The following is a 15,564-nucleotide window of genomic DNA, read 5'->3' as shown; positions in this document are numbered from 1 at the left end:
AAAAAAAAAGTACAGTTCAGTAGTTGTCAGGATATTTACACAAATACACAACCATCGCTATCATCTCGTTTTAGAATATTTTCATCATCCAGAGAAACCCGGTCCCCATTAGTAGTCACTCCCCATCCTTCCCTTTCCCCCCATTGTGTGTCTCTCCTGGACATTTCATAATTGTGGAGCCATATAGTGGTGGCCTTTGTGTCTGGTTCCTTCATTCTGCAGAATGTTTTCAAGGTCCGTCCATGTTACGGCATGTGTCAGAACTCCATGCTTTTTTAGGACTGTGTGACAGTCCCCTGTGTTGATGGACCATACTTTGTCGAAATGGACAAAGTGGACAAAAATGGTCGATCCTACCTTTTGACTCTTGGGAATTATGCTGCTGTGAACATTCATAGACAGGTTTCTGTGAGGACATGTTTTCAGTTTTCTTGGACATATATTTATTTTTTTAAAAGATTTTATTTCTTAGCACACAAGCGGGGGGGACGGGCAGAGGGAGAGGGAGAAGCAGGCTCCCCACTGAGCAGGGAGCCCGATGAGGGACTCGATCCCAGGACCTTGCGATCATGACCTGAGCTGAAGGCAGCTGCTTAACCAACTGAGTCACCCAGGCGCCCTTGGGCATATATTTAGAAATAGAATTCCAACAACCAACTTTTAAGTGAAATAATAAACTTGAAAATAATACTAAATAAAAATCTTTCACAATAATGGCAGACACTGACCATCATCTGTTGGGATTTCCCGAGCAGGAATCCCTGTTCTTAGGGCTGGCATGGGTCCACCCAGTGTGGGCAGCTACATCTGGTCACTCCACTTGGGAGGCCCAGAGGGGCCCTGCCACCCCCATGGTGATTCTGTGGCTCTTCCTGCATTTGTTGCTAGAACCCACTGACATTTTCCCAACCCTAAGCAAAGCATCATGGGCTGCTGCTCCTTTGTCCACTGTGGGTCCCATGGCCTGTCACGTGCACAGGGGTGCAGGCCACCCCCCCCTCCAGGAACCCTCCAGGCTACACTCCCCTGGCTTTGGGGTGGAGGGCTGAGACCAGAAGCTTGTGAATATGATGGGGGCTGAGGTGGGTGGCCAGAGAGACCACATGCAGCTCACACACAGCCCACCTGCCCAGGTGCTGGTGGGGCTCATGCAGGTCACCTGGGATGACAGCAGAGAGCACTTCCTGGGTGTCAGGACCAACTTCCCTCGAACCACATGTGCCCGTTGTAGGGGCAGGTACGTTTAGGGTCAGTGGTACTCATCCCAAAGGATACATGATTGCATTCAGTTTTAACCTTTTTTTTTTTTTTAATACTTCCTTCACTTTCATTCCCTTAGCTGGTCAGTGTGATCCTACAGCTGGTGCAGTGCTGCTTTGCTTTTGCCCTCCTTTGCTATATGGATGTGGTGGTGCTGGTGGTGGTGGAGGGCTTTCGTTGTTGTTCTATTTCTTATCAGGGTAACTGGGGTAAAAAGATACCCTTTCCCTACTAGTTCTCTTTAGATGTAAAATTGTTGGGTCACAATATTTTCTCCTCAACTAGATCTCGTCAATTTATGGGAATGCAAAATCATGAGGGACGTATTGCTCAGCATTGATCCTCAGGCTAGCCTGCATATCACCTGTGTGTTTGTCAGAAATGCGGATTCTAGGGGGGATTCCAGTGCACACAGAGTCTAAGGAGCACTTCAGTGCTGGAAAAGTGACATGGTTTCTTCAACAACTGGACTGCAGGAGGACAACAAGATGGAGAGGAAACCTATAGAGCAAAAAGGATTTAACAACACAACCAATTGCAGAGCATGATCTAATTTGGATTCTAATTCAAACTAAGTTTAAAAACTCCAATCACTTATGGATTATGGATATTTAATATTAAGGATTACTGGTTTTTCTAAATGTGATGATGGTATTGTGATTATGTTAAAGAATCCATATCTTTTTAGAGATATCGACTGGCATATTTACAGATGAAATGATACATGCCTGGAATTTGCTTTGAAATAACATGGAAGATGGAGAATTTGGTGGGGTCTAGGTAAAAGGAGATTGGCTATGAGTTGATCACTGCTGAAGCTGGTGATGGGACCTGGGGACTCATGATACTATTCTCTCTACTTTTGTACATTTATATGTATGAAATTTTCTTAGAGCTGTTGGGCTGAATTGCAGAAGTTATAACAAGTTTTTGAAAGGTAACAAGATGATCCCTTCATAAATACCTGGGGACATATAGCCAGAAAGCTTACTAGACTGGTATTTAAAAAAAAAGGCAAACACCACCAAATAGGAATAAAGATCATTCAAAAGACCAAGCAAAAGAGAAAGAGTTACCATATTCCTGCAGAAATAGCAGCAAAAAGAACAAAAATTAAAAATTTTGACACAGAGAAAGATGGCAGAGTAGGAGCACCATGCATCTGTCTCCCCCACTAGATAATGATTGCACTGGCAGAACCTGTCTGATACAGCCATTTTAGAACTCTGGAGTCTATTGAAAGCTTGCAATTTCCAGGGGGAAGGCTTGGACAGTAATTGTGGTTAATTTCCACCCATTTTAGCTCTAAGCATAGTAACACTTACCCAGCCATCACTCCCAGCCACGTGGCAGGCAGCTGTTCAGATTTTCTGGAGCAACTAGCACACAGCCTGTTGGAACTAGGGTGGGCAAAAAAGGACCTTGTCCTCCAAATGTTGGAGATCTGATCCCTGATTGGTGCTTCTGACCACAGGGGTACAGACAAATAGGCAGGTGGCCATTGTTTCATCTCCCCTCACTGTTGCAAGCCACCTCCTCTCCTCACCCCCACTTGTCTTCCAGGGGATTTAAAGGGCCAGTGCTTTTTCCTCCCTTCATTTTTTGCTTTTTCCCCCTGGGAGAGCCAGACCTTAAAGACCAAGGACATGCAAAAACAACAACATATGGGAAGAATTAGTGACCATGCATGCCCAAGGAAAGTCTCAGAAAAGACCTAAGTTTACACTGCAGGATGATTCTCAACACAGAGACAGGCCACAAGATTCATATAAACAAAGACAATACACAATGGAATAGAAAAATGAAAAATTCACTAAAGGGATTCAAAGGCTGATCTGAGCAGGGAGAAGAAAGGATCAGTGATCTTGAAGATAGGACAATGGAAACTATCAAGGCTGAAGAACAGAAAGAAAAAGATTGAAAATAGTGAACAGACCCTAAGGAATTAGTGGGACATCATAAGAAGACTAATATATGCATCATAGGAGTCCCAGAAGGAGAAGAGAAAAGGGGGCAGAGAGAAGATTTGAAGAATAATAAATGAAAGTTCCAAAATTGGATGAAAGACATGAATATAAACATCCAAGAAGCTCAGGGAACTCCAAGTAAGAGGAAATCAAAGAGCCCCACACTGAAACATTATTATAATCAAATATCACAGGATAATCAAAAGCCAAAGCCAGAGTATTTTAAAAGCTGCAAGAGAGAAGCAAATCATTACATACAGAGGATCTTCAATAAGATTATCAGCAGATTTCTCATTACAAACTTTGGTGGTCAGAAGACAGTGGGCTGATATAGTCAAAGTGCTCAGAGAAAAAAACTGTTAACCAAGAATTCTGTATCTGGCAAAACTGTCCTTTAAAAGTGAGGGAGAAGATAAGACATTCCCTGATGGCTGGGTGTAATACTGTACCATTTTATCATGTGTAACCACCACTATAGTTAAGATACAGAACTATTTCATCACCAGAAAGTTCTCCATCATGCTGTCCTTTTATAATTAACATTTAGCCTTCTATGGACACCCCTCCCCTCCAATCCCTAAGCCCTGGCAATCACTAATCTCTTCTTCAGCTCTATAATTTTATCATTTTAAATGGAATCATATAGGTAATGACTTTTGGGGATTCCCCCCAACTCAGCATAACTTCCTTGAGATCCATCCAAGTTGTTGTATGTAGCAGTTCCTTTTTATTAAGGAATTGTATTTCCTGGTATTTATGTACCACAGTTTCTGCAGCTATCCACCCATTGTAGGGCATTTTGATTATTTCCAGTTTTTGGCTATTATGAATAAAGCTTCTATGAACCAAAAAAATAAAAAATAAAAAAGACATTCCCCGATGAACAAAAGTGAAGGAGTTTGTTCTATGAGACCTGCCCTGCCAGAAATGCTCAGGGGAGTCCTGCACAGTGAAATGAAAGGAAATCAGACAGTAACTTAAAGTTCTATGACAGAGTAAAAATCTCAATAAAGGTATAATATGGGCAATTTTAAAAGCTAGTAAAAATGTATCACTGGTTTGTAACTGTACTCGTTTTCTACATGATTTAAGAGACTAATACATTTAAAAGAATTTTTAGTTTATATTTTAGGGCACACAGTGTATGGAGACCTAAGTTTGTGACATCAGCAACCAAACGGATGAAGATAGAACTGTAAGGGAGCAGAGTTATTAAAGTTAAGGTGGTATAGATTCAAATTTGAGTGTTAACAACTTTAGGATATTAAATATAATCCCCATGGTAACCACAAAGAAAACAGCTATAGAATATACACAAAAGGAAATGAGAGAAGAATTTAAACATTTCACTACAAACAATCAACTAAACACAAAGAAAACAGTATTGCAGGATATGAGGGACGAAAACTATAAGGCATACACTAAACAAAAAGTACAATGACAGAAGTCCTACCATATCATTAATTACTTTAAATGTAAATAGGCTAAACTCTCCAGTCAAAAGACTGAGACTGGCAGAATGGATAACACATGATTCAACTATATGCTGTCTACAAGAGCCTCACTTGAGATCCAAAGACGCAAATGGGTTGAAAGTGAAAGGATGGGGAAAGGTATTCCATGCAAATAGTAACCAAAAGAGAGAGCAAGGGTAGCAATACTAGGATCAGACAGAAAAATTTACCAGAGACAAAGAAGGACCTTATATATTAATAAATGTCCAATACAACAAGAAAATATAACAATTATAAACTTTTATGCACCTAATGATGGATTACCAAAATATATGAAGCCAAAACTTACAGATGGAAGGGAGAACTAATTCTGTAATAATAGTTAGAGACTTCAATATCCCCCTTGCAATAGTGGAAGACAGCAGACAGAAGATTAGGAAACAGAAGACACCTTAAGCATTGCAATACACCAACTAGATGTAATAGACACACACAGAAAACTCTACCCAACAACAGAAGCATACACTCTCAAGTGCAAATGGGGCATTTTTCAGGATGTCCCAAATATTAGGGCCACAAACTAAGTTTCAATAGATTTAAAAAAGATAGATATTATACAAACTTCTCTGTCAACAACTGGATGAAGTTAGGAATTGTTAACAAAACTGGAAAATTTCACAAAGTTGTAGAAATTAAAGAACACATTTTTTTAAAGATCTTATTTATTTATTTGACAGAGAGACACAGCAAGAGAGGGAACACAAGCAGGGGGAGTGGGAGAGGGAGAAGCAGGCTTCTCACGGAGCAGGGAGCCCAATGCAGGGCTCGATCCCAGGACCCTGGGATCATGACCTGAGCCGAAGGCAGATGCTTAATGACTGAGCCACTCAGGCACCCCTAAAGAACACATTTTTAAACAACCAATGGACCAAAGAAGAAATCATAAGGGAAATTAGAAAAAAATAGAGATGAAGAAAACTGAGAACACAACAGAGCAAAACTTATGGGACAAGTGGAGAATTTATGACAATAAAACTTACATTTAAAAAAGAGACCTCAAATTAACAACCCAACTTTACAACTTAAGGAATTTCTAGAAAAAGAACAAATTCAACCCGAAGCTAGTGGAAGGAAGGAATTAATAAAAAATTAGAGGAGTAAAACAAAATAGAGAATAGAAAAGTTTTTCAAAAAGATCAATAAAATTGACAAACCCTTAGCTTAATGGACTAAGAAAAAAAAAAAAAACAAGTTACTAAAATGACTACTGATCCTACAGAAATAAGAAGGATTAGGAGAGACTACTATCAACTGTGTGCCTCCAAACTGGACAACCTGGATAAAACTGACAAATTCCAAGAATCACAAAATCTACCAAGACTAAATCATGTAGGGGTGCCTGGGTGGCTCAGTCGGTTAAGTGTCTGCCTTCAGCTCAGGTCATGATCCCAGGGTCCTGGGATTGAATCCCATATCCGGCTCCCTGCTCAGCAGAGAGTCTGCTTCTCCCTCTCCCACTTCCCCTCCTCCCTAGTTCATGCTCTCTCTCTCTCTCTCTCACTCTCCCTCAAATAAATAAATAAAATCTTTTTTTTTAATTTTAAAAGATTTTATTTATTTTTTGACAGAGTGAGAGAGACAGTGAGAGAGGGAACACAAGCAGGGGGAGTGGGAGAGGGAGAAGCAGGCTTCCTGCAGAGCAGGGCGCCTGATGCAGGTCTTGATCCCAGGACCCTGGGATCATCACCTGAGCTGAAGGCAGATGCTTAACGACTGAGCCACCCAGATGCCCCAAATAAATAAAATCTTTTTTAAAAAAGACTAAATCATGTAGAAATAGAAAATCTGAATAGGCCTATGCCTAGTAAGATTGAATCAGTACTCAAAAATCTAATACTAAACCTTTTTAAACTTTTCCAAAATATTGAAGAGGAGGGAACACCTCCTAATTCATTATTTGAGAGCAGCATAACTATGATACCAAAAGCAGTCAAAGACACAAGAAAAGAAACTATAGACCAACCTCCCTTATGAACATTCATGCAAAAAAAATCAACAAATGCTCTGCTAGACACTGGCTGGCACTTAGGATTCTGGAGGAAACAGGTGACACACACTTATTAGCATATGGAATTCAGTCAAATACTAGAAGGATTATACTATACTTATATTAGAAGGATTAGTAGCAAGTGGGACTCATTCCTGGAATGCAAGGATGTATTATCAATCAGGGTAATACACCACATTAACAGAATGAAGGAAAAAGACCACATGATCATCTCAATTGGTACAGAAAAAGGATTTGACAAACATGATAAAACCCTCAGCAAAATAGGGATAGAAGGAAACTACCTCCATATAATAAAAGCTGTATATGAAAAGCCCACAGCAAACATCATACTTAGTGGTGAAAGACTGAAAGATTTTCCTCTAAGATCAGATGGTAAGGATGCCTGCATTCACCACTTGTATTCAACATAGTACTGGAAGTTCCAGCCAGAGTGATTAAGTAAGAAAAAGAAAAGGCATCCAAGTTGGAAAAGAAGAATAAAATTAGCTGTTTGCAGATGACATAATCTTCTATGAAGAAAACCCTAAAGACTACAACAAAGCTGTTAGAATTAAATGAATTCAGCAAAGTAGCAGGATACAAGTCAACAAAGTAAAAAAAAAAGCTGTTAGAATTAAATGAATTAAGCAAAGTAGCAGGATACAAAGTCAACAAAGTCAACAAAATGTAGTTCTATACATAAATAATGAAAACTCTGAAAAGGAAAATAAAAACAGTCCCATTTACAATAGCATCCAAACAATTCCATTTGCAATAGCAAACAAAGTTAAAAACAGAAATACTGTATGCTCCAGCAATTTATACTTTTGGGAATATACCCAGAGGAATTGAAAGCAGAGTATTGAAGAAGCATTTGCATACCCATGTTCACAGCAGCATTATTCACAATAGCTAAAATGTGGAAGCAACCCAAGTGTGCATGATGGATGAAAGGAGAAACAAAATGTCTAGAAATAAATGGAATATTATCTAACCTTAAAAAGGAAGGGAACTCTGACACATGCTACCACATGAATAAAACTTGAAGGCATTGTGGGAAATAAGCCAGTTATAAAAAGTCAAGTATTTTATGATCCCACTTCTTTGACGTACTTGGAGTAGTCAAAACCTTTAGGACAGAAAGCACAGTGGTGTTGCCAGGGACTGAGGGGCAGGAGAATGGAGAGGTATTAGTTACAGGGATAGGGTTTCAGTTTTACAAGGTGAAAAGCAGGGGGAGTGGGAGAGGGAGAAGCAGGCCTGCATCAGGCGCCCTGCTCAGCGGATCATGACCTGAGCTGAAGGCAGACACTTAGGTTTGGATGGTGGGGATGGCTGCACAACAACATAAAGGTACTTAGTACCACTGAACCAGACACAAGTGGTTAAGATGGTAAATTTTGTATTATGTGGATTTTATCACATTAAAAAAGGAAATAAAATGAAATAGAGACCCCTTTTGCCCCCATAAACTCAAAAGCGATGCTCTGCTAGACCCTGGTTGGCATTTAGCATCCTAGAGGAAACAGGTGATACATACTTAGCTCTGGTTCCTATATGGCTACCTGGCTTTTTTTTTTTTTTTTTTTTTTTTGAGGTGGGGAGGGGCGGGGGGGGGGGAGAGAAAGAATCTTAAGCAGGCTCCATGCCCAGACTTGGCAGACTCGGAGCTCAGTCTCACAACCCTGAGATCACGACCTGAGCCCAAATTAAGAGTTGGACACTTAACCGAGTGAGCCACCCAGGCACTCCCTTAGTACCTGGTTTTTTGTTCATTTTCCTTGTCTACTTTGGCACTGTGGCTTGTTCTGCTCACTCTTAAACCCTGTGGGAGGTGTGCTGTGTGAGCCTGTCTCCCTGCATGTGGGCCTGGTCTTTGTTTCAGCACAGGGAAATTTTCATCCATCACTACACTGGCTTTTGCCCCTTCATCCTGTGTGTGGCCATCTCCTGGAATTCCTTCCACATGAGCCCTGCATGTGGTCTCCCCAGGGTCCTATCACTTCATCTCCCTATCCTTTCCCTCAGAGTTCTGGGAGCTGTCACCAGCTTAATTAACATGGTCACCCTTGCCCACTCAATGGCGGGCTGCATCCAGTCCTCATTGTGGTCTTGACCCCTGTGGGCTTGTCTGCACCCAGGTCTGCCTCTCTAGCAGTAGGGGTGCAGCTTCTTGGGAGGAATTAAGATGTTTGTCCTGATTCTTCAGGATTTACATTTACTTGGATTTCTCACACGCATCCCTTAATGAATGTACTTTCTCATGCTTCTGGTGACATTTTCCTGTTTGTGTGTCCTTTGAGCTGCACGTCGGTGCAAGTCCAATACCAGGGACTTCAGATGAGTTGTGTCATTTTGATCATGTGTCCAGATGGAGCCGGGGCTGGAGGCGGATGTGCAGGCTGGGTTTCCCCTGAGCCGTGGGGACTCATGTCTGAGTGGCAGCCTGGTTGCAAGTGCCTAGCATGGCTGCCAAGCAAGGTTTTGCCTCAGCCAGAGGTAGGCACTGGCATGTGTTTTCTGGAGCTTGTGGTGCCTCTTGTGTGGCTGGCTTGCTCTGGGGGCCCTGGCTGCTGCAAGACTGATCCTCATCTTCACCTCTAGCTCACTGCAGTGACAGGGTGTCTGAGTTGCTTCCTGCTCATTTTCCAACATACTGGCTGGGCTGGGTTTTCCTGGAGGAAGGTTTGCATGGTTTCCAGGAGGGGATGTAGGCTTAATTTCTCTTTTCTCTTCTTTTAGCCAATGTGGCAGAATCTGAAAGGGGTTCAGTTGGGCTTCATCTCATCTGAGCAGCTCTGCTCATTCTTCTCCTGGGTCCCATCACCTCTCTGGCTGCAGGAAGTGCCGAGCTGATGCTGGTGTTCAGGCTCTGCAGCTTCCCTCAGGCTGTCCTGGGGTCCTTGTGCTCCCTTCTGTATCCAGGGGTCCATCTTCCTGGGCTGGGCTCCTCTTGGCCCTCATTGGAGGGACTGTGGTGTGAGCATCTCAAACAGATCACAGCAAGGCAGGCAGAGAATGGGGCTAGGACCCAGCACACAAAATTCAAGGAAATGCTACCCTTGGGGTCACACATGCACCTCTCTAAATGTTGTGCCCTGGGTACCTCACCCACCTCACCCCAGTCCTCCCTGGCCAAGAATGAATGATGCTGTTCTCTCAGCCAAGGAGGCAGGACATGGCTCATCTTATAGCCCTTATGCACCCAGTCAATGTAGAGAGGCAAGTCCTTCAAAAGTCCTAAATTTGCCAAATAATTCTATTATTGAGATTTAATTTACATATCATAAAGTGCACCCATTTTGTGTGCCATTTGATGAGATTTGACAAATTTATACACCTGTGTAAGGACTAGCGTTATCAGGACACAGAACATTTTTATCACCCAAAAATTTCCTCATGCCCCTTTGTATCAACTCCCCCCACCCTTCCCCAGCCACAGGCACCCAATGGGCTGATGTCGCCATTTGTTTTTTCCCTTATGAGCAAACCTCTAAGATGGCCCCTAGTGACACCTGCCTTCTCAAAGGTATTCACACCCTGGAATGTGGGCTGAGCCCAGCAGCTTGCTTCTAACCAATGGAATGTGGAATGGGATGTCACTTCTGCAATTAGGTTACATAAGATCATGACTTCCATCTTGCTAGCAGACTCACTCTGTTGGCTTTGTGGCTTGTACACTTTGAAGCAGCAACCTGCTGTATCAGAGAGCCCGTGTGGCAAGAGACTGAGGGGGGCCTCTGGCCGACAGCCAGCAAGGAATCAAATCCTGCCAACAGCAACGTGAGTGAGCTTGAAATTGGCTCCTGCCCCAAGTGCAGTATGTTGTCTCTAATACAGCCACTCTTCCAATGTTGGAACAGACTTCTCATTTGCTGTTGTATATGTTTTTTAATAGAGACTTCATCTTTAAAAGCAGTTTTAGGTTCATGGCAAAACTGGGCAGAAGGCATAGAGCTTTCCTAAATATTCTGTCCTCCCACCTGCTTTCCCTCACCATCGACATACGTTTGTTACAATCAATGAACCTCTACTGACACATCATTATCACCCCAAGTCCATAGTTTCCATGAGGGTCCACTCTTAGTGTTGTGCATTCCATGGGTTTTGACAAATGTGTAATGACATGTATCCATCATTAGGGGTATCATACAGAGTCATTTCATTGCCCTAAAAATCCTCTGTGCTCCACTTGCTTATCCCTCCTTCCCCCCAAGCCCTGGCAATCACTGGTCCTTTCATCATCTCCATAGTTTTCCTTTTCCAGGATGTTCTACAGCTGGAATCATACAGTTGTAGCCTTTCTGAAAAACCTTCTTTCACTTAGTAATATGCTTTTAAGATTCCTCCCTGTCTCTCCATGGCTTGATAGCCCATTTCCTTTTAGCACTGAATGATATACCCTCATTGGGTTGTGCCAAGTTTGTTTATCTATTCACCTACTGAAGGACATCTCAGTTGCTTCCAAGTTTTGGTAATTATGAATAAAGCTGCCATAAACATCTATGTACAGGTTTTGTGTGGACATATGTTTTTGGCTCCTTGGAGTGTAATTGCTGGATCATATGGTAAGAGTATATTTAGCTTTGTAAGAAACTGCCAAACTGTCTTCCAATGTGGCTGTCCCATTTTGCATTCTCTCCAGCCATGGATGAGAGAGTTCCTGTTGTTCAGCATCCTCACCAGCATTTGGTGCTGTCAGTCTTTTGGATTTGGGCCATTGTAATAGGTGTCTATAGTAGTATCTTACTGTTTTAAGTTGCAATTCCTTAATGACATCTGATGTTGAACATCTTTTCATATGTTTATTTGCCATCTGTATATATTCTTTGATCAAGTGTCTGTTCAGGTCTTTGGCCCATTTTTAAATAGGTTGTTCAGTTTCTTATTATTAAATTTTAAGGGTTCTTTGTATATTTTGGATAACAGCCCTTTATCAGATACGTATTTCATAGATATTTTCTCCCAGCCTGCAACTTGTCTTCTCATTCTCTTGACTTTCATAAAGCAGAATTGTTAATGTTCATTGAGTCTAGCTTACCAATTCTTTCTTCATTGATTGTCACTTTGGGATTGTGTCTAAACATCACCAGACCCAAGGTCATCTAGATTTGCTCCTATGTTATCTTCCGGGAGTTTTATGGTTTTGCATTTTACACTTAGGTTGATGATCTATTTTGAGCTAGTTTTTAAATGAAAGGCATAAAGTCTGTGTCTAAATTTATTATTTTGCGTGTGGATGTCCAGTTGTCCCAGCACCATTTTTTGAAAAGTTTATCTTTGCTCCATTGTATAGACTTTGCTCCTTTGTCAGAGATCAGTTGACTATATTTGTGTGAGTCTGCTTCGAGCTCTCTATTCTGTTCCACTGATTTATTTGCCAGTAACACAGGGCTTGATTACTGCAGTTTCTTTGTAAGTCTTGAAGTTGAGTAGTGTCAGTCCTCCAACTTTGCTCTTCTCTTTTAATAATGTATTGGCTATTCTGAGTCTTTTGCCTCTCCATATAAACTTTAGAATCAGTTTGTCAGTACCCACAAGATAACTTGCTGGGATTTTGATTGGGATTGTGTTAAATCTATAGATCAAGTTGGGAGGAACTGATATCTTGACAATACTGAATCTCCTTACCTATAAACATGAACTAGCTCTGTTTGATTCTTTGATCCATCATCAGAATTTTGTATTTTTCCTCATATAAATCTTGTACATATTTTATTAGTTTTCTTTTTTATTTTATTTTATTTTTTAGAGAGAGAGATTGTACAAGTGGGGCAGGGGGTGGGGAGGGGCAGAGGGATAGGCAGAGAGAATCTTAAGCAGGCTCCATGCTCAGTGGGGAGCCCAACTCGGGGCTCAATCTCATGATCCTGAGATCATGACCTGAGCTGAAATCGAGTCAGATGCCCAACTGACTCAGCCACCCAGGTACCCCTTGTTAGTTTTATGTGTAAGCATTTCTTTTTTGAGAGTGCTAATGAAAATGGTATTGTGTTTTCAACTTCAAATTCCACTTGTTCATTGCTGGTACATAGGAAATGAAGTTTTGTATTCTGTATTCTGTAACCTTGCTATAATGGCTTACTAGTCCAGGAGTTTTTTGATGATTCTTTGAGATTTTCTATGTAGATGATCATGTCATCCACCAACAAAGTTTTCTTTCTTTCTTCCCCGTCTGTATACAGGTATTTCTGCTTTTCTAAACTTCGTATTAGGCCACTTCCCTTTTATAAAAGACCTACATTAGTACCTGCTAACCAAAAGAAAACTAAAGAGGAAGACATCCTTGCTTTTGTTCCTGATCTTAGTGGGAAAACTTTAAGTATGATGTTAGCTGTGAGGTTTTTGTAGATGTTCTTTATCAAGTTCAGGAAGTTCTCTATTCCTAGTTAACTGAGAGCTTTTATTATGAATGGGTGTTAGATTTTATCAAATGCTTTTTCTTCATCTATTGATATAATCATGTGATTTTTCTTCTTTAGTTTGTTGATATGAGGGATTACATTAATTGATTTTCAAACATTGAAACAGCCTTGCATACCTGGAAAAAAATCCCACTTGATCATGATGTACAATTCTTTTTATTCATTGTTCAATTCAATTTGCTAATATTTTGTTGAGGCTTTTTATATCTGCGTCCATGAGAAATACTGGTCTGTAGTTTCCTTTTCTTGTAATGTCTTTGCCTGGATTTGGAATTAGGTTAATGCTGGTCTTACAGAATGAGTTAGTAAGTATTCCCTCTGTTTCTATCTTTTGGAATAGATTGTAGAGAATTGGTAAAATTTCTTCCTTAAATATTTGGTAGAATTTGCCAGTAAACCCATCTGGGTCTGGTGCTTTCTGTTTTGAAGGTTGTTAATTATTGACTCAATTTCCTTAATAGATACAGGCCTATTCAGATTGACTATTTATTTGCTGCATATATTTTTAAAAGTATATATATATATATATATATATATATATATATATATATAATTTTTTTTCTTTTCTTTTCTTCTTTTCTTTTCTTTTCTTCTTTCTTTTCTTTCCTTGCCAAGATAGGGCAGTTGAGTTCATGGCAGTTAATGCATACAGGCCATGACTCTACTGGAAACAAAAATGAAGTGTTGGTGCTCAGGGATGGCTCAGCTGGCTAAAGACCAGCGACTGGAGCGCATCTCTAGGGTTCTGCTATACATGTGTGTATATGTGTGTGTCCTCTTGCCAGGTTCCTGGAATCTGGGAGGCTGCCTGCATCTCCCCAGCTCATCTCTCTCTCTCTCTCTCTCTCTCTCTCTCTCTCTCTCTGAGATGGAAGGGAGTCACCCTGAAAAATGTCAGTGATGGAACCCTCCCCTCCCCCAACCCGGTCAGCCCTGGCAGGAGACCTACATGCGGATCTGGGTATTTTTCAGGGTGACTCCCAGCTTTCTAGGAGACAGAATCTTGCCTGAGAGCGCCGGTGGTTTTGTATCACCTGCAGGAGACTCTGGGCAGAAGATTCTCCATGGCAGGATGTGGGCCAACAAGACATGGGTACTTAAGAACATGACTCCCTAGGGGGCATCAAAGCCTTGGGCTGGCTTCCACCTTAGGTCTTTGCATTTGCTCTCCCTTTGCCTGGAACCCTCTTCCACCAGATCTCTGTGCAGCTTCCCATGCTCACGAAGTGCCCGGGTCAAATGAGGCTTTCTCCTGGAAGCCTGCCCTGCCCCTCCACTTCAGCCTCCTTCTCATATCACTGTCTATTTTCCTCTGGCACATGTCAGTATCTACAAGTCACATCTGTGGGCCAGATGTCAGCTCCATGAGGCGGGGCCTTGCTTATCCTTAAAGAACCTAGACCTGGGCCTGACCCAGAATAGGAGCTCACCCCGTGTTTGGATGTGAAGGGATGATTCCTTGCTCCTGATGGGCCTCACCTAGTGTCTCAGCCTGACTCGGCCCAGCCCTGCTGGGCCTGGTGTCAGCAGAATGCACCAGGGTGGGAACTCCTTGATGCCTCCTGCTGGCTGAAGGCTGCTCTGGGTGGGGAGGGGACCAGCCCCATGTGGCTCTACCTACCTGACCTCTTCCCAACCCCCCCAGCTCCTCTGCCCAAAAGGACATGCCCTCTCCCCAGAGTCATCCAATAGAGCTTTCCAGAAAAGTGGAAGATAGCTCAGGGCGAGGGCCCTGGATGGGAGGGTAGGCGGCTGTACCGTTCTGCTCCTGGTGGTTATGGGGGTCCCAGGATGACAGCCAGTGATGGAACCCTCCCCTCCCCCCACCTGGTCAGCCCTGGCAGGAGACCTACATGCGAATCTGGGTGTTTTTCAGGGTGAAGTTCAGATCATCCAGGGCCTCCTCCATCTCCTGTGTGTTCTGGATGAGTGAGAGGTTCTGCTCCTCTAGCTTCATGAAGACGTCCAGGAGCTGCTGGGGCTCTGTGAAATACAGCTCCGGCTCCTGCAAGCAGAGCCACGTGTGCAGGCTGGCTGGGCAGCGCAGGGGGACCAGCTCCTGCAGCCCCTCCCAGAGTGGGGCCACTGACCTCCCCATCGCTGTCTGGATCCTCATACATAGTGGAGATAGAGCTTGACCTGCAGAGAGATGTGGGGTCAGGGCACTGCTGCCCAGCCTGGGGGCAGAGGTCTGGTGGTCGCCTTACCCCACCCCCAGTGGTGAAGCCTCCCAGCATCACCAGGGCACCTTCCCGTTCCCTATGCCCTCATCCCCTCCTCCTCCCACCAGCTGACCTGGGGAGGGCACTAGTCCCCCTCTTGGCCCCATAGCTGTCACACAGCAGTCAGGGGAAAGTTTCAAAATTCAATTAGTTCATGTCGTTTCAGTTAGAATAAAACTCAGCCTC

General features: G+C 42.6%; 2 protein-coding genes across 2 annotated transcripts in view; one reads left to right on the top strand and one right to left on the bottom strand.

Annotated features, from left to right (window-relative positions):
• CFAP100 (cilia and flagella associated protein 100) overlaps positions 1-15,564 on the bottom strand; it is a 51,823-nt gene that overhangs the window by 3,988 nt on the left and 32,271 nt on the right. Inside the window, exons 12-13 of the mRNA XM_045904191.3 lie at positions 15,247-15,295; positions 15,010-15,161 (exon numbers count right to left, since the gene is read on the bottom strand). Of these exons, the coding sequence (XP_045760147.2) occupies positions 15,010-15,161; positions 15,247-15,295 (201 nt within the window). The remainder of the gene's footprint in view (positions 1-15,009; positions 15,162-15,246; positions 15,296-15,564) is intronic.
• ZXDC (ZXD family zinc finger C) overlaps positions 1-15,564 on the top strand; it is an 82,877-nt gene that overhangs the window by 45,894 nt on the left and 21,419 nt on the right. The gene's annotated exons all lie outside the window — the stretch shown is intronic.

The sequence above is a fragment of the Mirounga angustirostris genome, unplaced genomic scaffold, assembly GCF_029215605.1.
Source record: "Mirounga angustirostris isolate CCGP_5_RB_7025 unplaced genomic scaffold, mMirAng1.0.hap1 SCAF_1, whole genome shotgun sequence".
Taxonomy (NCBI): domain Eukaryota; kingdom Metazoa; phylum Chordata; class Mammalia; order Carnivora; family Phocidae; genus Mirounga; species Mirounga angustirostris.
The sequence above is the reverse complement of the archived record's forward strand: the minus strand, read 5'-3'. Positions and strand labels throughout refer to the sequence as shown.